The 24,122-nt window shown below is 39.0% G+C and overlaps 1 protein-coding gene and 1 long non-coding RNA gene across 6 annotated transcripts in view; one reads left to right on the forward strand and one right to left on the reverse strand.

Moving 5' to 3' along the window:
* The window catches only part of LOC131779782 (uncharacterized), a 19,654-nt gene extending 1,317 nt beyond the window's left edge, over window positions 1-18,337 (forward strand). The window contains exons 1-6 of one of the 5 annotated variants that reach the window (XM_066165080.1): window positions 10,517-10,537; window positions 12,030-12,063; window positions 13,876-13,948; window positions 14,458-16,155; window positions 16,768-17,122; window positions 17,478-18,337. In XM_066165080.1, coding sequence (XP_066021177.1) covers window positions 13,876-13,948; window positions 14,458-16,155; window positions 16,768-17,122; window positions 17,478-17,541 — 2,190 coding nt within the window. In that variant the 5' untranslated portion in view covers window positions 10,517-10,537; window positions 12,030-12,063 and the 3' untranslated portion in view covers window positions 17,542-18,337. Of the gene's footprint in view, window positions 1-1,620; window positions 1,682-6,722; window positions 10,538-12,029; window positions 12,064-13,875; window positions 13,949-14,457; window positions 16,156-16,767; window positions 17,123-17,477 lie in introns of those variants that run through there. The other 4 variants (XM_066165081.1, XM_066165082.1, XM_066165079.1 and 1 more) reach the window with 4 other exon arrangements.
* A 582-nt stretch (window positions 18,338-18,919) lies between these two features.
* Window positions 18,920-24,070, reverse strand: LOC136280214 (uncharacterized). Its single transcript, XR_010717190.1, has 3 exons — window positions 23,894-24,070; window positions 19,577-19,894; window positions 18,920-19,241 (listed from the first exon to the last, which is right to left on the reverse strand). It is a non-coding gene; the product is annotated as an uncharacterized lncRNA (long non-coding RNA).
* Between the last annotated feature and the right edge of the window lie 52 nt (window positions 24,071-24,122).

Genomic DNA, 24,122 nt, shown 5'->3' on the forward strand with positions numbered 1-24,122 from the left:
CGGAACCATGGAAAGTACAGTAAGCTTTTTGTTTTATCATTTTTATGAATCTCTTGGAATTCTGTCTCTAGCTTGAAAGGTGTGACATTCGCTCAATTGCGAGTTGGAAAGAATATAAGAGTTTGATCGCTACTTGAAAGTATGCTCATTCTGAAATTACCCGAAGGGCGTAAATCAATTGTACAGTTGTGGTCACAGTACAGAAAAAAAGCTCTGCACGTGAGTTTAACAATTTATACATCTCAGCGCCCTCGGCAAAATATCAACATACTCAGTCAACCAAATCTGCGTGGTCTGAGAACAGGAAACCGACCACGAGTTGTTTATGTTCCTGTTTTAAACTCAATAGGGTGAAGAACGCGACAAACAAAAGATTTCACGAGCAGAAAAAGCAGAGCAAAAATTTCACACTTGTGTTAAAAACTTTGTACACCTCTTAAACAGCATCTTTCGGTCACCAACATTTGTCTTGTCTGACAACGGGAACACACTATTTAGAACTCAACGCCACTTACACATGTTACATGGTATGCTGAAGTCGAGGTCTGGCGTCGTTAGAGATAGTAGAGACCTCCAGCCATTTGCTAAATTATTGAGATAAATACCGATTCCTTTTTAATTGACCTTTTCTTTTCCGTCGTTGACCGGACTGCTTAAAGTACTTAGTGCCTCAGTCGTGGCTGATACATACGGGTCTCGAAGACACAAAAACATGATCAAATTTTATTTCACATCAGGGCAATTCTCAACCTGAGCGAATCGTTATTGGTACAGCTTGAAATAATAAAAAACCCCTGGCCGGATTCCCCAACCATGGCTGGTCTAACGGTGTGCTAAGAGTACATATGACATCACATTCAAACTGAAAAGTAGACGCAAAGTGAATAAAATGCTGTTTATCTGAATGTTGTTCATCTAAAACTCACAACTAATAAATAAAAGACTACTTGTCCACTTTTCATTTTGTACGCTAGGAGGGGCGTCTTAGAAATAAAACAGGCAGCAGGCCTCATCCCAAGGCCCCTACTCAGCTTTTTATGAAAATAAAATAAGACTGCATGCATAGCCAGGTATACTTCGTTGAGAACTCAAAACTATCTGCCGCTTCCGCTTCTCTTTTTCGGAATATAACAGAAAAGCGTCACATGCATCGATATTGACCAATATATATTAATGTTTGAAAGAGTCAGCGTTCTTTAATTTTTGGGTAAAAAGGCAGTCTGAGAGTTTGTGACAATAAGGCCAGGTGGCCCGTAGAAATAATCAAGAGCCTTTCGAAAACGTGGGAAAATATACTAAAAATACGACGAAAGACCCAAACTCAATACGGCCTTGAATGAAATTTAACTAAAGTTTGAATCGTAAGCATGATCGAAGACGCCTCAGTTGATTTCTAAGTTTAAGGGACCGTTCAAAGGCGAGTTGGGAGATGATTTGACCGGAGAGGTAAAAATAATTTGGAGTTATCGCCCGTTTTCGGCTACGTCTTAACCCCTGCAATGATCAAATGAAGAGATTTAAACGCTTTGATGGCTCCATCAATCAGATGAGTTTACAGATCTGATTGAGGAAGCGACCAATCAGAACTGTGTTCGTCGAGTTGCGATGCATTTACAAACATTCTTCAACGTATTTTCAACCTTTCAATCAGCGCTACATAGCTGGGTTCAGTAAGAACAAGGTAGGAAAAGAACATTTAAGTTTAACTGTGAAGATAAACATTACTCTGAGGTTTCCGACAGGTTTTACTGGGTCCGTTTGAAAATGAAAGGGTCAGAGCGCCTACGTTCGCCTCGGCGAATTTCGATCACAATCGTAATTTGTATTTGCTTCACTTCTCTCTAGGGTTGATGATAGGATATTATTCAAGAGACGTTTTAATGAGCCAACTAAGCACGTTCATATCGATTGTAGAGAAATTTCAAAGTTATGAGACATGACAACATTTGTTAACGCATCAAGGGTTATTATTTCCGCTTTCGCTCAGAATCTGTGCAAATTACGCTTAAATGTTTAATACTCGTACAGGGTGAGGTCTTTGGACGATTTCTGTGTCACCATGTAGCTGCTTTTCATTTAAAACGAGGCAAATATCTGGTAGTTTGAAGGATGATCATTTAAGTGTAAGTATCATGTCGAAAAATGCCGTGTTGTCGTGTCTGGACTTGTCCAAACTTCGTGAATAGTTAACATTCAATTTGGTCAATGCAGATCAACGGTCACTTCCTAAGAACAATTAAATTTCATTTACGTTTGGTTTAAGAACTGTTAAGGTATTCCAACAGATCTTCTGTCGATTAATTATGGAGCCATTCTTGCTCATTAATCCGGTTTAACAAACGTAGTTCTAAGATTCCAAGTGCTGATTAGTTAGCTAAGACGGAACCATGGAAAGTACAGTAAGCTTGTTGTTTTATCATTTTTGCGAACCTGTTGGAATTCTGTCTCTAGCTTGAAAGACTTGACATTCGTTCAATTACGAGTTGGAAAGAATATAAGAGTTTGATCGCTACTTGAAAGTATGCAAACTCTGAAATTACTCGAATGGCGCATACCAATTGCACAATTGTGCTCACAGTACAGAGAAAAAGCTCTAGTTAAACCGGATTAATGAGCAAGAATGACTCCAGAATTAATCGACAGAAGATGTGTTGGAATACCTTAAAAGTTCTTAAACCAAGCGTAAATGAAATTTAATGGTAATTAACGAAGTGATCGTTGATCTGCATTGACCAAATTGAATGTTAACTATTCACAACGTTTGGACAGGTCCAGACAAGACAACACGGCATGTTTCGACATGTTACTTACACTTAAATGATCATTCCTCAAACTGCCAGATATTTGCCTCGTTTCAAATAAAAGGAGCTACATAGTGACACAGAAATCGTCCAAAGACCTCACCCTGTACGGGTATTTAACATTTAAGTGTAATTTGCACAGATTCTAAGCGAAAGCGGAAATAATAATCCTTGATGCGTTAACAAATGTTGTCATGTCTTATAACTTTGAAATTCCTCTACAATCGATATGAACGTGCTTAGTTGGCTCATTAAAACGTCTCTTGAATAAATTTCTATCATCAGCGCCAGAGAGAAGTCAAGCAAATACAAATTACGATTGTGATCGAAATTCGCCGAGTCGAAAGTAGGCGCTCTGACCCTTTTGTTTCCAAACGGACTCGGTAAAACCTGTCGGAAACCTCAGAGTAATGTCACCTTCACAGTTAAACCTTAAATGTTCTTTTCCTACCTTGTTTCTACTGAACCCGGTTATGTAGCGCTGACTGAAAGGTTGAAAATACGTTGAAGAATATTTGTAAACTCATTGCAACTCGACGTACACGGTTCTGATTGGTCACTTCCTCATTCAGAGCTGTAAACTGATCTGATTGATGGAGCCATCAAAGCGTTTAAATCTCTTCATTTGATCATTGCAGGGGTTAAGACGTAGCCAAAAACCGGCGATAACTCCAAATTGTTTTTACCTCTCCGGTCAACTCATCTCCCAACTCGCCTTTAAACGGTCTCCTGGACTTAAAAATGAACTGAGGCTTCTTCCATCATGCTTACGATTCAAACTATAGTTAAATTTCATTCAAGGCCGTATTGAGTTTGGGTCTTTCGTCGTATTTTTAGTATATTTTCCCACGTTTTCGAAAGGCTCTTGATTATTTCTACGGGCCACCTGGCCTTATTGTCACAAACTCTCAGACTGCCTTTTTACCCAAAAATTAAAGGACGCTGACTCTTTCAAACATTGATATATATTGGTCAATATCGATGCATGTGACGCTTTTCTGTTATATTCCGAAAAAGAGAAGCGGAAGCGGCAGATAGTTTTGGGTTCTCAACGAAGTATACTTGGCTATGCATGCAGTCTTATTTTATTTTCATAAAAAGCTGAGTAGGGGCCTTGGGATGAGGCCTGCTGCCTGTTTTATTTCTAAGACACCCCTCCCAGCGTACAAAATGAAAAGTGGACAAGTAGTCTTTTATTTATTAGTTGTGAGTTTTAGATGAACAACATTCAGATAAACAGCATTTTATTCACTTTGCGTCTACTTTTCAGTTTGAATGTGATGTCATATGTACTCTTAGCACACCGTTAGACCAACCATGGTCGGGGAATCCCGCCAGGGGTATTTTTATTATTTCAAGCTGTACCAATAACGATTAGCTCAGGTTGAGAATTGCCCCGATGTGAAATAAAATTTGATCATGTTTTTGTGTCTTCGAGACCCGTATGTATCAGCCACGACTGAGGCACTAAGTACTTTAAGCAGTCCGGTCAACGACGGAAAAGAAAAGGTCGATTAAAAAGGAATCGGTATTTCTCTCAGTAATTTAGCAAATGGCTGGAGGTCTCTACTATCTCTAACGACGCCAGACCTCTTCTTCAGCATACCAAGTGACATATGTAAGCGGCGTTAAGTTCTGGATAGTGTGTTCCCGTTATAAGACAAGACAAATGTTGGTGACCGAAAGATGGTGTTTAAGAGGTGTACAAAGTTTTTAACACGCGTGCGAAGCTTCTGCTCTGCTTTTTCTGCTTCGCACTTGTGTTAAAAACTTTGTACACCTCCTAAACACCATCTTTCCGTCACCAACATTTGTCTTGTCTTATAACGGGAACACACTATCCAGAACTCAGCGCCGCTTACATATGTCACATGGTATGCTGAAGTTGAGGTCTGGCGTCGTTACAGATAGTAGAGACCTCCAGCCATTTGCTAAATTACTGAGATAAATACCGATTCCTTTTTAATCGACCTTTTCTTTTCCGTCGTTGACCGGACTGCTTAAAGTACTTAGTGCCTCAGTCGTGCTTGATACATACGCATCTCGAAGACACAAAAGCATGATCAAATTTTATTTCACATCGGGGCAATTCTCAACCTGAGCTAATCGTTATTGGTACAGCTTGAAATAATAAAAATACCCCTGGCGGGATTCCCCGACCATGGCTGGTCTAACGGTGTGCTAAGAGTACATATGACATCACATTCAAACTGAAAAGTAGACGCAAAGTGAATAAAATGCTGTTTATCTGAATGTTGTTCATCTAAAACTCACAACTAATAAATAAAAGACTACTTGTCCCTTTTTCATTTTGTACGCTGGGAGGGGTGTCTTAGAAATAAAACAGGCAGCAGGCCTCATCCCAAGGCCCCTACTCAGCTTTTTATGAAAATAAGATAAGACTGCATGCATAGCCAGGTATACTTCGTTGAGAACTCAAAACTATCTGCCGCTTCCGCTTCTCTTTTTCGGAATATAACAAAAAAGCGTCACATGCATCGATATTGACCGATATATATTAATGTTTGAAAGAGTCAGCGTCCTTTCATTTTTGGGTAAAAAGGCAGTCTGAGAGTTTGTGACAATAAGGCCAGGTGGCCCGTAGAAATAATCAAGAGCCTTTCGAAAACGTGGGAAAATATATTAAAAATACGACGAAAGACCCAAACTCAATACGGCCTTGAATGAAATTTAACTATAGTTTGAATCGTAAGCATGATGGAAGAAGCCTCAGTTGATTTCTAAGTTTAGGGGACCGTTTAAAGGCGAGTTGGGAGATGAGTTGACCGGAGAGGTAAAAATAATTTGGAGTTATCGCCCGTTTTCGGCTACGTCTTAACCCCTGCAATGATGAAATGAAGAGATTTAAACGCTTTGATGGCTCCATCAATCAGATCAGTTTACAGATCTGATTGAGGAAGTGACCAATCAGAACCGTGTTCGTCGAGTTGCGATGCATTTGCAAACATTCTTCAACGTATTTTCAACCTTTCAATCAGCGCTACATAGCCGGGTTCAGTAAGAACAAGGTAGGAAAAGAACATTTAAGGTTTAACGGTAAAGATTACATTACTCTGAGGTTTCCGACAGGTTTTACCGGGTCCGTTTGGAAATAAAAGGGTCAGAGCGCCTACGTTCGCCTCGGCGAATTTCGATCACAATCGTAATTTGTATTTGCTTGACTTCTCTCTAAGGTTGATGATAGAAGTTTATTCAAGAGACGTTTTAATGAGCCAACTAAGCACATTCCTATCGACTGTAGGGGAATTTCAAAGTTATAAGACATGACAACATTTGTTAACGCACCAAGGGCTATTATTTCCGCTTTCGCTCAGAATCTGTGCAAATTACACTTAAATGTTAAATACCCGTACAGGGTGAGGTCTTTGGACGATTTCTGTATCACTATGTAGCTGCTTTTCATTTGAAACGAGGCAAATATCTGGCAGTTTGAAGGATGATCATTTAAGTGTAAGTAACATGTCGAAACATGGCGTGTTGTCGTGTCTGGACTTGTCCAAACTTCGTGAATAGTTAACATTCAATTTGGTCAATGCAGATCAACGGTCACTTCGTTAATTACAATTAAATTTCATTTACGCTTGGTTTAAGAACTTTTAAGGTATTCCAACACATCTTCTGTCGATTAATTCTGGAGTCATTCTTGCTCATTAATCCGGTTTAATTAACGTAGTTCTAAGATTCCAAGTGCTGATTATTTAGTTAAGACGGAACCGTGGAAAGTACAGTAAGCTTGTTGTTTTAGCTTTCTTACGAATCTGTTGGAATTCTGACATTCGTTCAATTACGAGTTGGAAAGAATATAAGAGTTTGATCGCTATTTGAAAGTATGCTAACTCTGAAATTACTGGAATGGCGCAAATCAATTGCACAATTGTGCTCACAGTACAGAGAAAAAAACTCTGCACGTGAGTTTAACAATTTGTACATCTCAGCGCCCTCGGCAAAATATCAACGTACACAGTCGACCAAATCTGCGTGGTCTGAGAACAGGAAAACCGGCACGAATTGTTTATGCTTCTGTTTTAAACTCAATAGGGTGAAGAACGCGACAAACAAAAGATTTCACGAGTAGAAAAAGCAGGGCAGGAGCTTCGCACGCGTGTTAAAAACTTTGTACACCTCTTAAACACCATCTTTCGGTCACCAACATTTGTCTTGTCTTATAACGGGAACACACTATCCAGAACTCAACGCCGCTTACATATGTCACATGGTATGCTAAAGTCGAGGTCTGGTGTCGTTAGAGATAGTAGAGACCTCCAGCCATTTGCTAAATTACTGAGATAAATACCGATTCCTTTTTAATCGACCTTTTCTTTTCCGTCGTTGACCAGACTGCTTAAAGTACTTAGTGCCTCAGTCGTGGCTGATACATACGGGTCTTGAAGACACAAAAGCATGATCAAATTTTATTTCACATCAGGGCAATTCTCAACCTGAGCTAATCGTTATTGGTACAGCTTGAAATAATAAAAATGCCCCTGGCGGGATTCCCCGACCATGGCTGGTCTAACGATGTGCTAAGAGTACATATGACATCACATTCAAACTGAAAAGTAGACGCAAAGTGAATAAAATGCTGTTTATCTGAATGTTGTTCATCTAAAACTCACAACTAATAAATAAAAGACTACTTGTCCACTTTTCATTTTGTACGCTAGGAGGGGCGTCTTAGAAATAAAACAGGCAGCAGGCCTCATCCCAAGGCCCCTACTCAGGTATACTTCGTTGAAAAGTCAAAACTATCTGCCGCTTCCGCTTCTCTTTTTCGGAATATAACAGAAAAGCGTCACATGCATCGATATTGACCAATATATATCAATGTTTGAGAGAGTCAGCGTCCTTTAATTTTTGGGTAAAAAGGCAGTCTGAGAGTTTGTGACAATAAGGCCAGGTGGCCCGTAGAAATATTCAAGAGCCTTTCGAAAACGTGGGAAAATATACTAAAAATACGACGAAAGACCCAAACTCAATACGGCCTTGAATGAAATTTAACTATAGTTTGAATCGTAAGCATGATGGAAGAAGCCTCAGTTGATTTCTAAGTTTAGGGGACCGTTTAAAGGCGAGTTGGGAGATGATTTGACCGGAGAGGTAAAAATAATTTGGAGTTATCGCCCGTTTTCGGCTACGTCTTTACCCCTGCAATGATCAAATGAAGAGATTTAAACGCTTTGATGGCTCCATCAATCAGATCAGTTTACAGATCTGATTGAGGAAGCGACCAATCAGAACCGTGTTTGTCGAGTTGCGATGCATTTACAAACATTCTTCAACGTATTTTCATCCTTTCAATCAGCGCTACATAGCCGGGTTCAGTAAGAACAAGGTAGGAAAAGAACATTTAAAGTTTAACTGTGAAGATAAACATTACTCTGAGGTTTCCGACAGGTTTTACTGGGTCCGTTTGAAAATGAAAGAGTCAGAGCGCCTACGTTCGCCTCGGCGAATTTCGATCACAATCGTAATTTGTATTTGCTTGACTTCTCTCTAAGGTTGATGATAGGATATTATTCCAGAGACATTTTAATGAGTCAACTAAGCACGTTCATATCGATTGTAGAGAAATTTCAAAGTTACGAGACATGACAACATTTGTTAACGCATCAAGGGTTATTATTTCCGCTTTCGCTTAGAATCTGTGGAAATTACAATTAAATGTTTAATACTCGTACAGGGTGAGGTCTTTGGACGATTTCTGTGTCACTATGTAGCTGCTTTTCATTTAAAACGAGGCAAATATCTGGTAGTTTGAAGGATGATCATTTAAGTGTAAGTATCATGTCGAAAAATGCCGTGTTGTCGTGTCTGGACTTGTCCAAACTTCGTGAATAGTTAACATTCAATTTGGTCAATGCAGATCAACGGTCACTTCCTAAGAACAATTAAATTTCATTTACGCTTGGTTTAAGAACTGTTAAGGTATTCCAACAGATCTTCTGTCGATTAATTATGGAGTCATTCTTGCTCATTAATCCGGTTTAACAAACGTAGTTCTAAGATTCCAATTGCTGATTATTTAGCTAAGACGGAACCGTGGAAAGTACAGTAAGCTTGTTGTTTTATCATTTTTACGAACCTGTTGGAATTCTGTCTCTAGCTTGAAAGACTTGACATTCGTTCAATTACGAGTTGGAAAGAATATAAGAGTTTGATCGCTACTTGAAAGTATGCAAACTCTGAAATTACTCGAATGGCGCATACCAATTGCACAATTGTGCTCACAGTACAGAGAAAAAGCTCTGCACGTGAGTTTAACAATTTGTACATCTCAGCGCCCTCGGCAAAATATCAACGTACACAGTCGACCAAATCTGCGTGGTCTGAGAACAGGAAAACCGACCACGAGTTGTTTATGTTTCTGTTTTAAACTCAATGGGGTGAAGAACGCGACAAACAAAAGATTTCACGAGCAGAAAAACCAGAGCAGAAGCTTCGCACGCGTGTTAAAAACTTTGTACACCTCTTAAACACCATCTTTCGGTCACCAACATTTGTCTTGTCTTATAACGGGAACACACTATCCAGAACTCAACGCCGCTTACATATGTCACATGGTATGCTGAAGTCGAGGTCTGGCGTCGTTAGAGATAGTAGAGACCTTCAGCCATTTGCTAAATTACTGAGATAAATACCGATTCCTTTTTAATCGACCTTTTCTTTTCCGTCGTTCACCGGACTGCTTAAAGTACTTAGTGCCTCAGTCGTGGCTGATACATACGGGTCTTGAAGACACAAAAGCATGATCAAATTTTATTTCACATCGGGGCAATTCTCAACCTGAGCTAATCGTTATTGGTACAGCTTGAAATAATAAAAATACCCCTGGCGGGATTCCCCGACCATGGCTGGTCTAACGGTGTGCTAAGAGTACACATGACATCACATTCAAACTGAAAAGTAGACGCAAAGTGAATAAAATGCTGTTTATCTGAATGTTGTTCATCTAAAACTCACAACTAATAAATAAAAGACTACTTGTCCACTTTTCATTTTGTACGCTGGGAGGGGTGTCTTAGAAATAAAACAGGCAGCAGGCCTCATCCCAAGGCCCCTACTCAGCTTTTTATGAAAATAAAATAAGACTGCATGCATAGCCAGGTATACTTCGTTGAGAACTCAAAACTATCTGCCGCTTCCGCTTCTCTTTTTCGGAATATAACAGAAAAGCGTCACATGCATCGATATTGACCAATATATATTAATGATTGAAAGAGTCAGCGTCCTTTAATTTTTGGGTAAAAAGGCAGTCTGAGAGTTTGTGACAATAAGGCCAGGTGGCCCGTAGAAATAATCAAGAGCCTTTCGAAAACGTGGGAAAATATACTAAAATACGACGAAAGACCCAAACTCAATACGGCCTTGAATGAAATTTAACTATAGTTTGAATCGTAAGCATGATGGAAGAAGCCTCAGTTGATTTCTAAGTTTAGGGGGACCGTTTAAAGGCGAGTTGGGAGATGAGTTGACCGGAGAGGTAAAAATAATTTGGAGTTATCGCCCGTTTTCGGCTGCGTCTTAACCCCTGCAATGATCAAATGAAGAGATTTAAACGCTTTGATGGCTCCATCAATCAGATCAGTTTACAGATCTGATTGAGGAAGTGACCAATCAGAACCGTGTTCGTCGAGTTGCGATGCATTTGCAAACATTCTTCAACGTATTTTCAACCTTTCAATCAGCGCTACATAGCCGGGTTCAGTAAGAACAAGGTAGGAAAAGAACATTTAAAGTTTCACTGTGAAGATAAACATTACTCTGAGGTTTCCAACAGGTTTTACCGGGTCCTTTTGAAAATGAAAGGGTCAGATCGCCTACGTTCGCCTCGGCGAATTTCGATCACAATCGTAATTTGTATTTGCTTGACTTCTCTCTAAGGTTGATGATAGGAATTTATTCAAGAGACGTTTTAATGAGCCAACTAAGCACGTTCATATCGATTGTAGAGAAATTTCAAAGTAATGAGACATGACAACATTTGTTAACGCATCAAGGGTTATTATTTCCGCTTTCGCTCAGAATCTGTGGAAATTACAATTAAATGTTTAATACCCGTACAGGGTGAGGTCCTTGGACGATTTCTGTGTCATTATGTAGCTGCTTTTCATTTAAAATGAGGCAAATATCTGGTAGTTTGAAGGATGATCATTTAAGTGTAAGTATCATGTCGAAAAATGCCGTGTTGTCGTGTCTGGACCTGTCCAAACGTCGTGAATAGTTAACATTAAATTTGGTCAATGCAGATCAACGGTCACTTCCTAAGAACAATTAAATTTCATTTACGCTTGGTTTAAGAACTTTTGAGGTATTCCAACAGATCTTCTGTCGATTAATTATGGAGTCATTCTTGCTCATTAATCCGGTTTAACTAACGTAGTTCTAAGATTCCAAGTGCTGATTATTTAGTTAAGACGGAACCGTGGAAAGTAGAGTGAGCTTGTTGTTTTGTTATTTTTATGAATCTGTTGGGACTCTGTCTCTAGCTTGAAAGACTTGACATTCGTTCAAATATGAGTTGGAAAGAATATAAGAGTTTGATCGCCACTTGAAAGTAAGCTAATTCTGAAATTACTCGAATGGCGCATACCAATTGCACAATTGTGCTCACAGTACAGAGAAAAAGCTCTGCACGTGAGTTTAACAATTTGTACATCTCAGCGCCCTCGGCAAAATATCAACGTACACAATCGACCAAATCTGCGTGGTCTGAGAACAGGGAAACCGACCACGAGTTGTTTCCGTTTCTGTTTTAAACTCAATAGGGTGAAGAACGCGACAAACAAAAGATTTCACGAGCAGAAAAAGCAGAGCAGAAGCTTCGCACGCGTGTTAAAAACTTTGTACACCTCTTAAACACTATCTTTCGGTCACCAACATTTGTCTTGTCTTATAACGGGAACACACTATCCAGAACTTAACGCCGCTTACATATGTCACATGGTATGCTGAAGTTGAGGTCTGGCGTCGTTAGAGATAGTAGAGACCTTCAGCCATTTGCTAAATTATTGAGATAAATACCGATTCCTTTTAATCGACCTTTTCCTTTCGTACGTACAATAATCAAATGAAGAGATTTATACGCTTTGATGGCTCCATCAATCAGATCAGTTTACAGATCTGATTGAGGAAGCCATCAATCAGAACCGTGTTTGTCGAGTTGAGATGTACTTACAAATATTCTTCAACGTATTTTCAACCTTTCAGTCAGCGCTACATAGCCGGGTTCAGTGAAAACAAGGTAGGAAAAGAACATTTAAGGTTTAACTGTGAAGGTGACATTACTCTGAGGTTTCCGACAGGTTTTTCCGGGTCCGTTTGGAAATAAAAGGGTCAGAGCGCCTACGTTCGACTCAGCGAATTTCGATCACAATCGTAATTTGTAATTGCTTGACTTCTCTCTCAGGTTGATGATAGAAATTTATTCAAGAGACGTTTTAATGAGCCAACTAAGCACGTTCATATCGATTGTAAAGGAATTTCAAAGTTATAAGTCATGACAAGATTTTTTAACGCACTAAGGATTTTTATTTCCGCTGTGGAAATTACACTTAAATGTTAAATACCCGTACAGGGTGAGGTCCTTGGACGATTTCTGTGTCACTATGTAGCTCCTTTTCATTTGAAACGAGGCAAATATCTGGCAGTTTGAAGGATGATCATTTAAGTGTAAGTAACATGTCGAAAAATGCCGTGTTGTCGTGTCTGGACCTGTCCAAACGTCGTGAATAGTTAACATTAAATTTGGTCAATGCAGATCAACGGTCACTTCATTTATTGCCATGAAATTTCATTTACGCTTGGTTTAAGAACTTTTGAGGTATTCCAACAGATCTTCTGTCGATTAATTATGGAGTCATTCTTGCTCATTAATCCGGTTTAACTAACGTAGTTCTAAGATTCCAAGTGCTGATTATTTAGTTAAGACGGAACCGTGGAAAGTAGAGTGAGCTTGTTGTTTTGTTATTTTTATGAATCTGTTGGGACTCTGTCTCTAGCTTGAAAGACTTGACATTCGTTCAAATATGAGTTGGAAAGAATATAAGAGTTTGATCGCCACTTGAAAGCAAGCTAATTCTGAAAATACCTGAGGGGTGTAAATCAATAGCGCAGTTGTGGTCACAGTACGACCTTTAGCAAACCATGACGGCGACGGAGACAGCAACGAGAACACGACGACACAAAAGATTTCACGAGAAAAAGCTCTGCGCATGCGTTTAACAATTTGTACATCTCAGCGTCCTCGGCAAAATATCAACATATACAGTCACCCAAATCTGCGTGGTCTGAGAACAGGAAAACCGACCACAAGTTGTTTATGTTTCTGTTTTAAACTCAATAGGGTGAGAACTGGACAAACAAAAGATTTCACGAGCAGAAAAAGCAGAGAAAAAGCTCCGCACTTTGTACACCTCTTACACACCATCTTACAGTCACCAACATTTGTCTTGTCTGACAACTCAACGCCGCTTACACACGTCACATGTTATGCTGAAGTCGAGGTCTGGCGTCGTTAGAGATTGTAGAAATCTCCAGCCATTCGCTAAATTATCGAGATAAATACCGGTTCCTTTTTAATCGACCTTTTCCTCTCCGTCGTTGACCGGACTGCTCAAGGTACTTAGTGCCTCGGTTGTGCCTGATACATGCGAGTCTCGAAGACACAAAAACGTGGTCAAATTTTATTTCACATCAGGGAGATTCTCAACTTGTACGAATCGTTATTGGTACAGCTTGAAATACTGAAAATGCCCCTGACGGGATTCCCCGACCATAGCTGGTCTAACAGTGTGCTAAGTGTGCATATGACATCACATTCAAACTGAAAAGTCGACGCCAAAGTGATTTACATGTTGTTCATCTAAAACTCGCAATTAATAAATAAAAGACTACTTGTTCAGTTTTCGTTTCGTACGCTAAAAGGGGTGTCATAGAAATAACACGGGCAGCAGGCCTCATCCCAAGGCCCCTACTCAGCTTTTTATGAAAATAAAATAAGACTGCATGCATAACCAGGTACACTTCGTTGAGAACTCAAAACTTTCTCTCACAGATGGATGAGCAACCAGATCCACCTGCTGGAACATCAATTCAAGAAAGTAATCCAGAAATCCTGGAACCTTCAGGTCAAGATCTGTCGTTTTTTTAAGTTAAGATATGTTTTTAACAAGTAAAACTGGCAATAACTTAGTTGTTGGATGATATACTCTTATTTGGCTGGTGTATACACTTTACAAGGATAGAGCCGGAAATAGCCAGCAAAAGATGAGCGGGCTTTCAAGTGGCCACCGGTAAGGAAAAAAATTAGAAAAGAAGGTGACACCCTAGAAAATGGATGTGAAAAGGGAAGGATGAGAATATATAACAATAGTAAGACAGGCAAGATAAGATTAAAGAGGAATAGCGAGAATGTGTAGTGAGAGAACAGAAAGACAGCTTGAGTATAGCTGTTATTTGATGACATAACATCTCAGCTGGTTTCTGGGTCATCAAAACCAGTTGAGGAAACTTCAGCAGGTATTTTCTCCTTCTGATGCTGTTTCTCTTATCCATCATTTTCTGTTTATGGAAATTGTGGCATGTATCTGTGAGGTTTAATCTATCTTCCATTGCAATACTTTGCATTGACTTACAGGAATCGATAGAAAATTGTCTCTTCTCCCCCAAACGGTGCCGCATTTCGTCAATCGCGAAACAGAATGCGACGAAATCAGAAAATACCTTTCTCCACAGCACAATTGCAGATGCCTTCTCATACACGGTGTCACTGGTATAGGGAAGACGACCGTGGCGACGAAAGTGGCAAACGACATACTGAATTCTGGGGGAAGTACCGTGGTGATCTATGTCAACTGCAGAAACATAAAACTTTCCCATGATTTTGCTGAGAAGGCTCTTCAGCAAGTATATCACGCACCTGTGGAGAATCCAATACCTGAGCTAAAAAATCGCTTGAAAAGCCAAGATTTCTTCACCATTTTGCTATTGGATAATTTTGAATTTATACTTAATTTGGATGACAGAATGCAGCTCCCTGAAAATGAATTGTCACTCCAACAGAACAACCCATCTGAGGAAGGATCGAAGATTAAGAATCTTATCAACGACATTTTAATGGTTGCAGGCAAAGTCAAGCTCCTCCTCACCTCTTCAGAGAAAGTTTCTTTTCCGGAAGCAGGTCAAGAAATACTTCATCTGTCGTCTTTTACGCCAGAAGAATCCATTAACCTTTTGAGAAAAGTGTGGAAGGATAGGCAAGTCAATATAACTCAAGCACATGACTTGTCAGAGATTTGCAGCGGTATTCCCTTGGTTCTTTACACCCTGGCCTCCTCCCACAGTGACCTGCCAAGTCTCTTAGAAGCGATGAGGTGTCCTTCGCCCCAAAAAAAATTCGATTTCTTCAGAAAGATTCAAACGGTATCAGAGGATATGAAGATCAACGTTTGTATCGATCATTGCTTCGAGAGGCTTGATTTGATAGAAAAGCATCTCCTCATCAGATTTGCATTACTCAAAAGGCGTTTTTCTCTGCCTGAGGCAGTGAAAATATTTCAGTCAACGGAGATGAGTGCGTCTCAACTCAGAGAAAGTGGAATGGAACTGTCCAAGCGATCACTTTTAGAAGAACGCATTGATGGGGATGAATGCTCCTATACCCTCCTACGAGTAATTCGTGATTATTGTGAAACTAAGGCAATGGAGCAGGAGTTTCGTCAAGTGATCCTAGATGCTCGGAGAATGTTTATCCGCCATTTTTTAACCTTTCTGGAAGACATCTTTAAAATGTTCCTGAGCCAGAACGTGTCAGAAGCTATTGCAGCCTTTCAGAAAGATGAAGCGAATGTCATGCAGCTCGTTGAATGGTGCAAAAATGGCCAAATGGATGAAGAACAAACAAGAAGATGCATTGATGTTTTCAACAGCGTAACGGAGCTACTGGCGAAGATGATGGGAAAGGCCAAATTTGAATATGCCTTCAAATCTCTAAGAAAGAGATGCGAAGAGATGAAAGATCAGACGAGACTGAGCGATTGCCTCACATCCTTGGGGCTGAAAGAAGTATTCAGCTGTTCCTGTCCTCCAATTGGTCCGTGTGCTTTACACGCTGAAATAGCCAAAGAATACTTCACGAAGGCTGACCGAATCCAACGTAATCTTGGAGTTAAAAAAGGGAACAGCCGAGCTCAGTGCCTTGCCAAACTTGGTCGATGTATCGCCACAGTAGGCTTTTTTGAGGAGGCAAAAGAAAAAGTCCAACAGGCAATCAGAATTCGATCGGAAGGACAGGATGACGACGTTATGCTCGGTGCAACGTATAATGATCTGGGAGGTAGGTGCACAAAATGATTAGGTACCAATTTAATTTGCGAGCGCATTGATCATACATTTTGCAGGGCAGTTTGTGGGATCGTATTTTAAGGTTATTTTGAGCATTTGCTTACGTATGAATCTTCAAAATCGATGAATAAAGAGTCACAATTGACAATGCGTTACAGATTGTGGCCTGTGCTCTGAGTGAAAAAAGCAAGAGAAGCATCCTAATCCTCCATTATGATTTTAGCCTCTCATTAGTCAAGATTCAGCTTAATAGCCGTCATTCATTTAGTCTGGCCCTTGACAGGATCCTTAGAACACCGAGAAGGTGCAAAACTCTGAAATGTATTGAAAAGTGTCCTTATAATGTTTGTAATCAACCACTAGATACTATCTAGTGGTTGATTATAAACATTATAAGGAACGAAATCCTTCACATGAATTCTAATGCATAATACTTTAAAGGGGTCACGGCTACTTCAAAAATCCTTTCTTTAAGACAACAAAAATCACTTTTACTACCTTTCTTAATTATCTTCATGGTCAGCCGAAAATGACTAAAATTGGAATCATTGTATCTTTGGAATTATTTACAAATTCAATGATGAAACTCTAATTCCCTCGGTAGTGATCCTTTCGCTCGAGGGAAATCATGAGCAGGCAATCAATGTCAGAGAAAGAAAGACGCTACCCATTTACAGAAGAACACTGGGTAAACATCCTTTCACTGCAACCGTCCTCAACAGTCTGTCAAACAATTATTTTGCCCAGGGAGAGTACAACACTGCCGAACTACATTCGAAAGACGCGTTGGAGATTCGGCTCGAGTTACTGAAGGACCATCGAGACACCGCTAAGTCGCTTTTTGACCTTGCGATGGTTCATAAAATGAAGGAAGAATTCAAAACAGCCAAGGAATATCTTGAAAGATGCGAGGCCATGCAAAAGAAAATATTGGATGACGAAAACAACGATCTTACAAGGTAAATAACTGTCTATCACTATAAATTTTGCGTTTCATTAGGGATCCTTTAGGCATGCAGGTGTTGATGAATTAAACATTAACACCTTCATCCACCTCCTTAATTCTTCAACTACTGAGATCTCATTGTTAATTCTCCTCTCTGGCGGCTTCATATTTCCTTGTGGATTAGTTACAAGAATTTGGTGTTAGATCAAAATAACTCTTACCTGATAAGTTTGAGTATTCTCATTACCTGTTTGCTGGACAATGTGTGGATATTATTGGGAGAAGTTTCATGTTAATCACTTCTGGGAGTTAAAGGGTTAAGCATTAAATTTTACGAGTTTTTGGTTGATGTGCCTTTCCTCGCACAGGACCAGGAACGAATTGGAAGAAGTCAGAGAGCGTCTATTGGGAGCCATGCAAGGGAACTCCTGAAATCCGGTAACAAACTCTGACAGAGAATCTCTTGATGTGAACCGTCTAACCTTGTCCAGTTCTGAGTGTCTTCAAGTGTACCAAGGCAGCACTACTTAGAAGTTCCGCAAGAATGATGATACAGTCACTTCTGCGTGACGTCTCCTCTTAAGCAATCGTCTTAGTTTAAAATGTAGGTAGTTATGGAACATTCTTTCTCCGTCACTGACATCTCCATTTTTGTCGAATTTGAGTCTGTTATGATCATGCATCAGTCACATAAAACATTCAGTCATTAACTGAATCAGACTTGAAAACAAGAGCTGAAAATTTAAATGATGGTTGCTATCATTATTATAGTGAACGTACTAGGTCAAGTTTCACTTCACTGGACCGTTTTAGTTTCTTCGTAATGGTGTAAATAGGTGTGGTTTCAAGAAAGTGCCGTTGTTCTGGACAAGTGAGTCTGGCTATTTCCAGAGATCCTAGCCGAGAAGATTCTTTCTAGGCGTAGTCCTTTCAGTTAAGTGCTAACGATTGTATATATGTATAGATATTTAGAAACTTTTCGGCGTGTTCTTTACTGATTCAATTCAATTTAGAATAGGTGGTATTTCACTAAAAAAGAAACAGTTATCGCAATTGATGGAGGGTAGCCTATCCAAGACATTCAAGGAATTTTAGATATCTTGCCCGTGTAACGTGTAAGTGTTTTACTGACTTTATAATAATGAGAATGGTAACGGTTAAGTATTGCTAACTTTTGTTATACCCCATTAGTTTGAGTTAAGAACATTAAAACAATATTTGTGATATTGCTGACAGCTTTTAAATTCCTTGTCAAATTTTAAATAGATTAAAAAACTGAAATAATCCAACAAGGTTTGTAAAACGCCTCAAAAAGACAAGGTTTCTGATAAATAAGTAATTGTTGGTTGACATCATATAATCATGAGGCTCGATTCGATAGACATGGGCGCTGTATGATTTCCTCCGAACTTCGTGTTCGCATTGACTTCGTTCCTTTCTCAGCTAAACCTATCGGCAAATCATGATCCATACCTGTAAAACCCGTCAGACTTGTTTCATACAATTAACCAACAGTGTAAAATGAACTGATCCAGATGTCCAACCACTTCAGTAATAACATCAAAAACAGAACCCAGAGTTACAAGTTTTCTGTGTGATTCTTGTCATTACAGCATGTTCGCCACCTAAAGTTATTTTAAGGTGACTTTCCTCCTTAACCACCAGCATCATCTGATTTCGTGAGTTTTTATTTTTCTTCGCTGAGCATGCGTTCCTCTACCTCTTTTATGGTTCTGTTCGAATAGATCATTAGATATGAGTTTAATTAAAATATTTTGTGAATACCTCTAGATTTCAGACTGAACACGAGGCAACTGCTTCATCTTGTTAGGGCTTATCCCGGTTTCGTTTGCGATAATTAGCCAAGAGTAACTAACACTTACTGTATAGCATGTCGGTCTATCGGTTCCTCACCGTCACAGTCATCCTCATCATCCTCATTGTCATTATATTCATCGTCATCGTCATTGTCGTCATCGATGTCGATGATGTTATCTTCGATGACGATACCTTCGTTATCGATATGATTGTCATTGTCATTATCATAACCTCGGGCCTCTCGATTCGGAATCCAGGCGTTAACCACATTTGACCATGATGCCTCTTACAGCTGGAATTTGCAAGAATGAAACCTAGAGGCAGTGTTGAGGAAATTTGCAACATTTCACGAGACCAAAGACATAATAATTTTGTTTACAGAAGGTAAGATCTTTACTGTTTTATGTTCGCTCACACTGGACGTGAACAACGCAAAAAGGTATTAGGGTTAGGTTTTTAGCTGTAAGGTCTTAAAATCGGAAGCAAGTAAATTCAATTTCCTTTGTTTTTAGCAGACTTGTTTCAGACACTGAAAAATGTTTCCCAAGCTAGATAAGGACGCGGCCTGTCGTGGTACCAATAGAAATGAGAAAGAGTATGTCTCTTGACAAGCCCTGAAGCATCGTACAGGGTTACCGTGTAAACTAACCTTTCAAGCTCGCTGATCATGGTAGGGTCATCCAGAACCCCTTGCATGCTTTTTTGAGAACCATCCCGAGATCAAACAGTACGACATCCTCGAGACGTTGAACAAATGTGTTTTCCTCAGCTGTTGATAGATCGTAATGTCGACGTATTTCCAAGCCTATTTTTTGTATGGGCTGATTAGCTGTGATTGTCAAAGTCGCCGGAGGTTCGTCGGCTGAAGCAGTTGGCTGCGGAAGAAAGGATTTCGTCGTCGTTGGAGCTTCCTCTCGAGAGCTGCGGCATGTCATCGATCTGACATCGATGATAATACGAAGGGGAGCTGTGATAAGAAGAATTACTTTGGTCAGAATATCATGGTAATCACTTCAACTTCGTCATTCTCTCTGACGAAGGGCTAACGCTCCTAACGTCAGCTTTGAAACTCTTTACGGTGGCCAATTTACGTTATCAACTCAGTTGATAATACTAAATTACCTAATCTCTATCCAAGCAAATGAACTCTATTTCACTTGAAATTACCCTGTTACACTCTCCCACCGACGCAGCATCACAGTTTCATAGAAACTTTCTCTTATAATGGCAAAGTAGGCTATATAATTCAATATTCACTGAATTTCTTAAAGTAAGCCAGTCTCTTCCTTAAACCGACCCCCTCCTTCTGCCGATGAAGAGCCAGCCTGTTTGTCACCAATTCGCGAAGCTGTTCATTTTGATTCCCCAGGTCTTGAATTTGCCCCTCCACTCGAGCGAACCCTGATGCAAGACTTTCTTTTGTGATCATGTCTTTCTGATACATTTCCTGTAGTTCCTCGGCATTTCTTGCAGCCTCTGGGGTTAAGGGATCATGCCGCAGCCTGTTGATTGCTTCTTCCCATTCAAGTTTTGTTTCTTCGCTGATATGGGAAGCTATACGTAAAAGGACTATTTTTATTTCATCCCAGAGTGAACAAAATTCTGCATCACTCGACTCTCCGCTGTGAAACCTATGAATATTATCATTGCAGTAAAACTTAATTCTGACGATGTCTGCAGTCGAGCTAAAATCACCTGTGCTTGGGGGACCATCCCATCCGCTGCACAGAGGAGGTAGTTGCGTCGGAGAAAGAGTTTTTAATAGTAGAGAAAGGAGGCTGATGTCAAAGTCTCTTGATTCTTTAAACAATCCTGGTGCTGTATAAACAAGATCACGTTGAGGCTCGGGAAGAACGTAGCGCAACTTTTGCCTGGTGGCAGACTCACTGAGTTTGTTGCCAATATTTTTCTCTTGGAAGTGAAAGTGTTAATGAGGTGAAATAATTATCTTATTGATTTCGTATTCAGGATGGTGACTCCCTGGATCAAATATTGAAAAAGGTTGATCTAGTACCTGATATTTTGTGAGTTATCACAATTGCGGTAAGAACTAGTTTATATTTTATATATATTATGTATAGCAGATAGTAGGACAATTACCTATGTGTAGTCCAGGATTAATGTACATAGTATTACCTCAAGGATAAGAAAAAGCTTGAATTTTGAGAAAGGGGAATTTTACGTCCAAAATTATGCTGCAGCCATCAAGGCTGAAAAAAGAAAAGAAAGATGTAAAATCCAGCTTTATTTATGGGATTGGATTCAAATTTAGGTTTTCTTGCACTGTGCAGAGAGAGCAAGGAAAATCACATGCTCAAAAGGTAATCCTCCTTTCTGTGGAATAGTTAGACATGTTGCTCTCTATGCATTGTACTTGTCTGGCTATAAATTTCTGTTCAAACAAGACTTTGCATATGCAGGGCTCTAAGATCAATTTTTGGGTTGTGAAATATGTTTCTTACCCAGGTGTCAGTTGTATGAAAATTGTTCTCTTACAGATTTTAAAGGTTTAAGCTACCTTAGAGATAACCACAATATTATACACAGAGGTAGGTGTTGTAACCATGGTAAATTGTTATTGGTACAAAATTGCTTGTTCCATCCAGAAGGCAACATCCTCTTACTAATGAGTGCTGCAGTGTACATCTATTTAATAATATTATTAATGCATTGTACATCTATTTAATAATAGTATATAGATTTAGCCAATGATATAATTATATAAGATAAGTGAAACATTTGATTGTTTTTGTTACCGGTACTACTTAATTAAGAGTGTAATGGATTTATTACCATACTGCAAGTTTTTTTCAGTGATGAGGTTGAATGATTATGCTTTACTACTTTTGAGCAGGATTGTTTGATGCTTCTGCTACATTCAGTCAAACCTGTATTAAGCAGCACCATATTAAGCAATCACCCTGTATTAAGCTGTTGGTAGTTTAAGTCCCAAAATCTTTTCCCATGAATTGCTGTAATTTTCACCTCAAGCCTGAAATACAGACAGGCCCAACAGCCTATTTGAACAGTCACTTAAAGCAGAGCCACACAAATAAAACTCAGAGTAACCTTTCAAGTCATTTCATTCATTCTGTGTTTATCTTCCAAAATCAATGTTAGCACCTTAAGTTAAAATGTCCAAAGGGTATTAAAAATTATCTTTCTTCTTTGGATTGTTAGGAAAATATTATGTGCGAACATCATGCAAGTCATTTGCTGGTCACCTTTATTGAACAGTCACCCCACCATTCCCCATGGGTGACCACTTAATACAAATTGGACTGTAGATTGCAATAGGCAACCATCCAACTCATTTCTTGACAAAGATGTGAATCAAAGCAGTTGAGATATTGCATGCCTTCTATGATAGCTTTCCCTTCATTATTGATAGTAACCTAAAGTTGTGAGACAATTGATTAAATAAATTTATTTATCATTTGTACACCCTTGTGAACTGAATTCCCGGTTTTCTGGGAATTCCAAGGAATTCTCAAAAATTCCCAATTATGTAAATAACCCTTGCAAACTGAATTCCCAGTTTTCTGGGAATTCCTAGGAATTCTCAGCTATATAAACTACCTATAATTTAAGAAGGGTGGAATTCTTGGGAATTTCTGGGAATTGAATTTGAGGCAATTTAAATACCCTGAGGTCCACATAAATTCTAAGAAATTTTCAATACCTTGAATGTGAAGGTTTTAACAAAAAGAGTAATTTCAGATGCTTAAAACTTTGGCTCAATAAAAGGTATGCTATACAAAATTTACAAAGAGATATACATACATGTATATGTTTATAACTTAAAGATCATGAAATTTATTATTCAAACTAAGTTTTAGTAAATCTCTACATTAATATGGATTTTCTCATGAACCAGTAGTCAATTATGTTAAATGGAATTGTCAATTAACCCAATGTACTCATATCACAGATTTGCTTTCTAACCTCAGAGGATTCTTGGATTCCATGATCATAAAATATCTTTATTGTGATGCAAAATGTCTCATGTTCACTGATGTGCCAAAATCATCAAACATTCATTAGCTGTTTCTTGGTACACAACTTCCACAATAATTAACAATAACTACATTGTTATCTACACTTAAAGAACTTTGTTAGTTATGAACTTAAGTTACTTCCCTAACCTACATTACTGGTTGCCTTAGTTAAAAAACCTTGGAACAGTCAAGCTCAGTTGCCTCAAACACTGTCAGAGACTTTTTGCTGACATTTTTATTTTTTGTTGACATTATTTTTTTCTTTCTTCATGATTGTTGTTGCTGTTTTTTTTTTCAGTTTTTTTGCTCTGTTTTTGTGACTGATTGCTGTAATCTGTTTTGCTGCTTTTATTCTTACAAATACTTGTGGATCATCCACACACTTTGCAAACATTTGGCATGCAGACAAGACAGAGGTTGTCAATGTTCCCTTTGAGAAAAAACACCTTTTAAATGACGTCTTCAGTTTACTTTATTTGAAACTCTGATCTGAAAATATTTTTAAAACAAGACTTGTTAGTAGCGAGAAGTACAAACCAAGTTTCCTTTCATAACTTAATGTCTTATATGTCACAATCACTGGATCTCCCAAAAAATATTACATCTTTTTATTTTTGGTGCAAAATACAAGTCCTTCTTTATATACAAATGAAAAGTGCAAGTCACACTTCAATGATAACAGCTCTAAAGTTTACTTGTTGTTCTTCTCTGTCTATCAGCTATCAACAAAATTGTTTTATACTTTGGACAGTGCACAACTATTTGTGGACCAGAGTTCCAAAGCACCTCTGTAATCGCATACAGTTAAATCTGTCTCTTGTACAAATGTTTCTCCTTTGTAAGACGCACTGGGATCATCTATGTATCTCTTATACTTCCTAATGTGGTATCCTTCTTTTATAAATATGAGGGTAAAAGACGATTTGTAATCGCATTCAAAATTGTGATTGGCTTGTGTTATTTCTCACCTTTGCCATGAACACAACTCAAGTGAGTTTCGAGTCTTTGTTTCCTCGACAACTTTCTGCCACAAATCGTGCATTTGTAGTGCAATCCATTCTTGTCGATTATTTCTACATAGAGTGAGCTCACATCATTATTTATATCACCAAGGTATCTATCCTCTAGAAGCGTAGAACCGGTAGGAGAAGTCAGAACAAAGTTGTGCACTTTAATTAACACTGCAATCAGCAAGCC

The sequence above is a fragment of the Pocillopora verrucosa genome, chromosome 4, assembly GCF_036669915.1.
Source record: "Pocillopora verrucosa isolate sample1 chromosome 4, ASM3666991v2, whole genome shotgun sequence".
Classification (NCBI taxonomy): domain Eukaryota; kingdom Metazoa; phylum Cnidaria; class Anthozoa; order Scleractinia; family Pocilloporidae; genus Pocillopora; species Pocillopora verrucosa.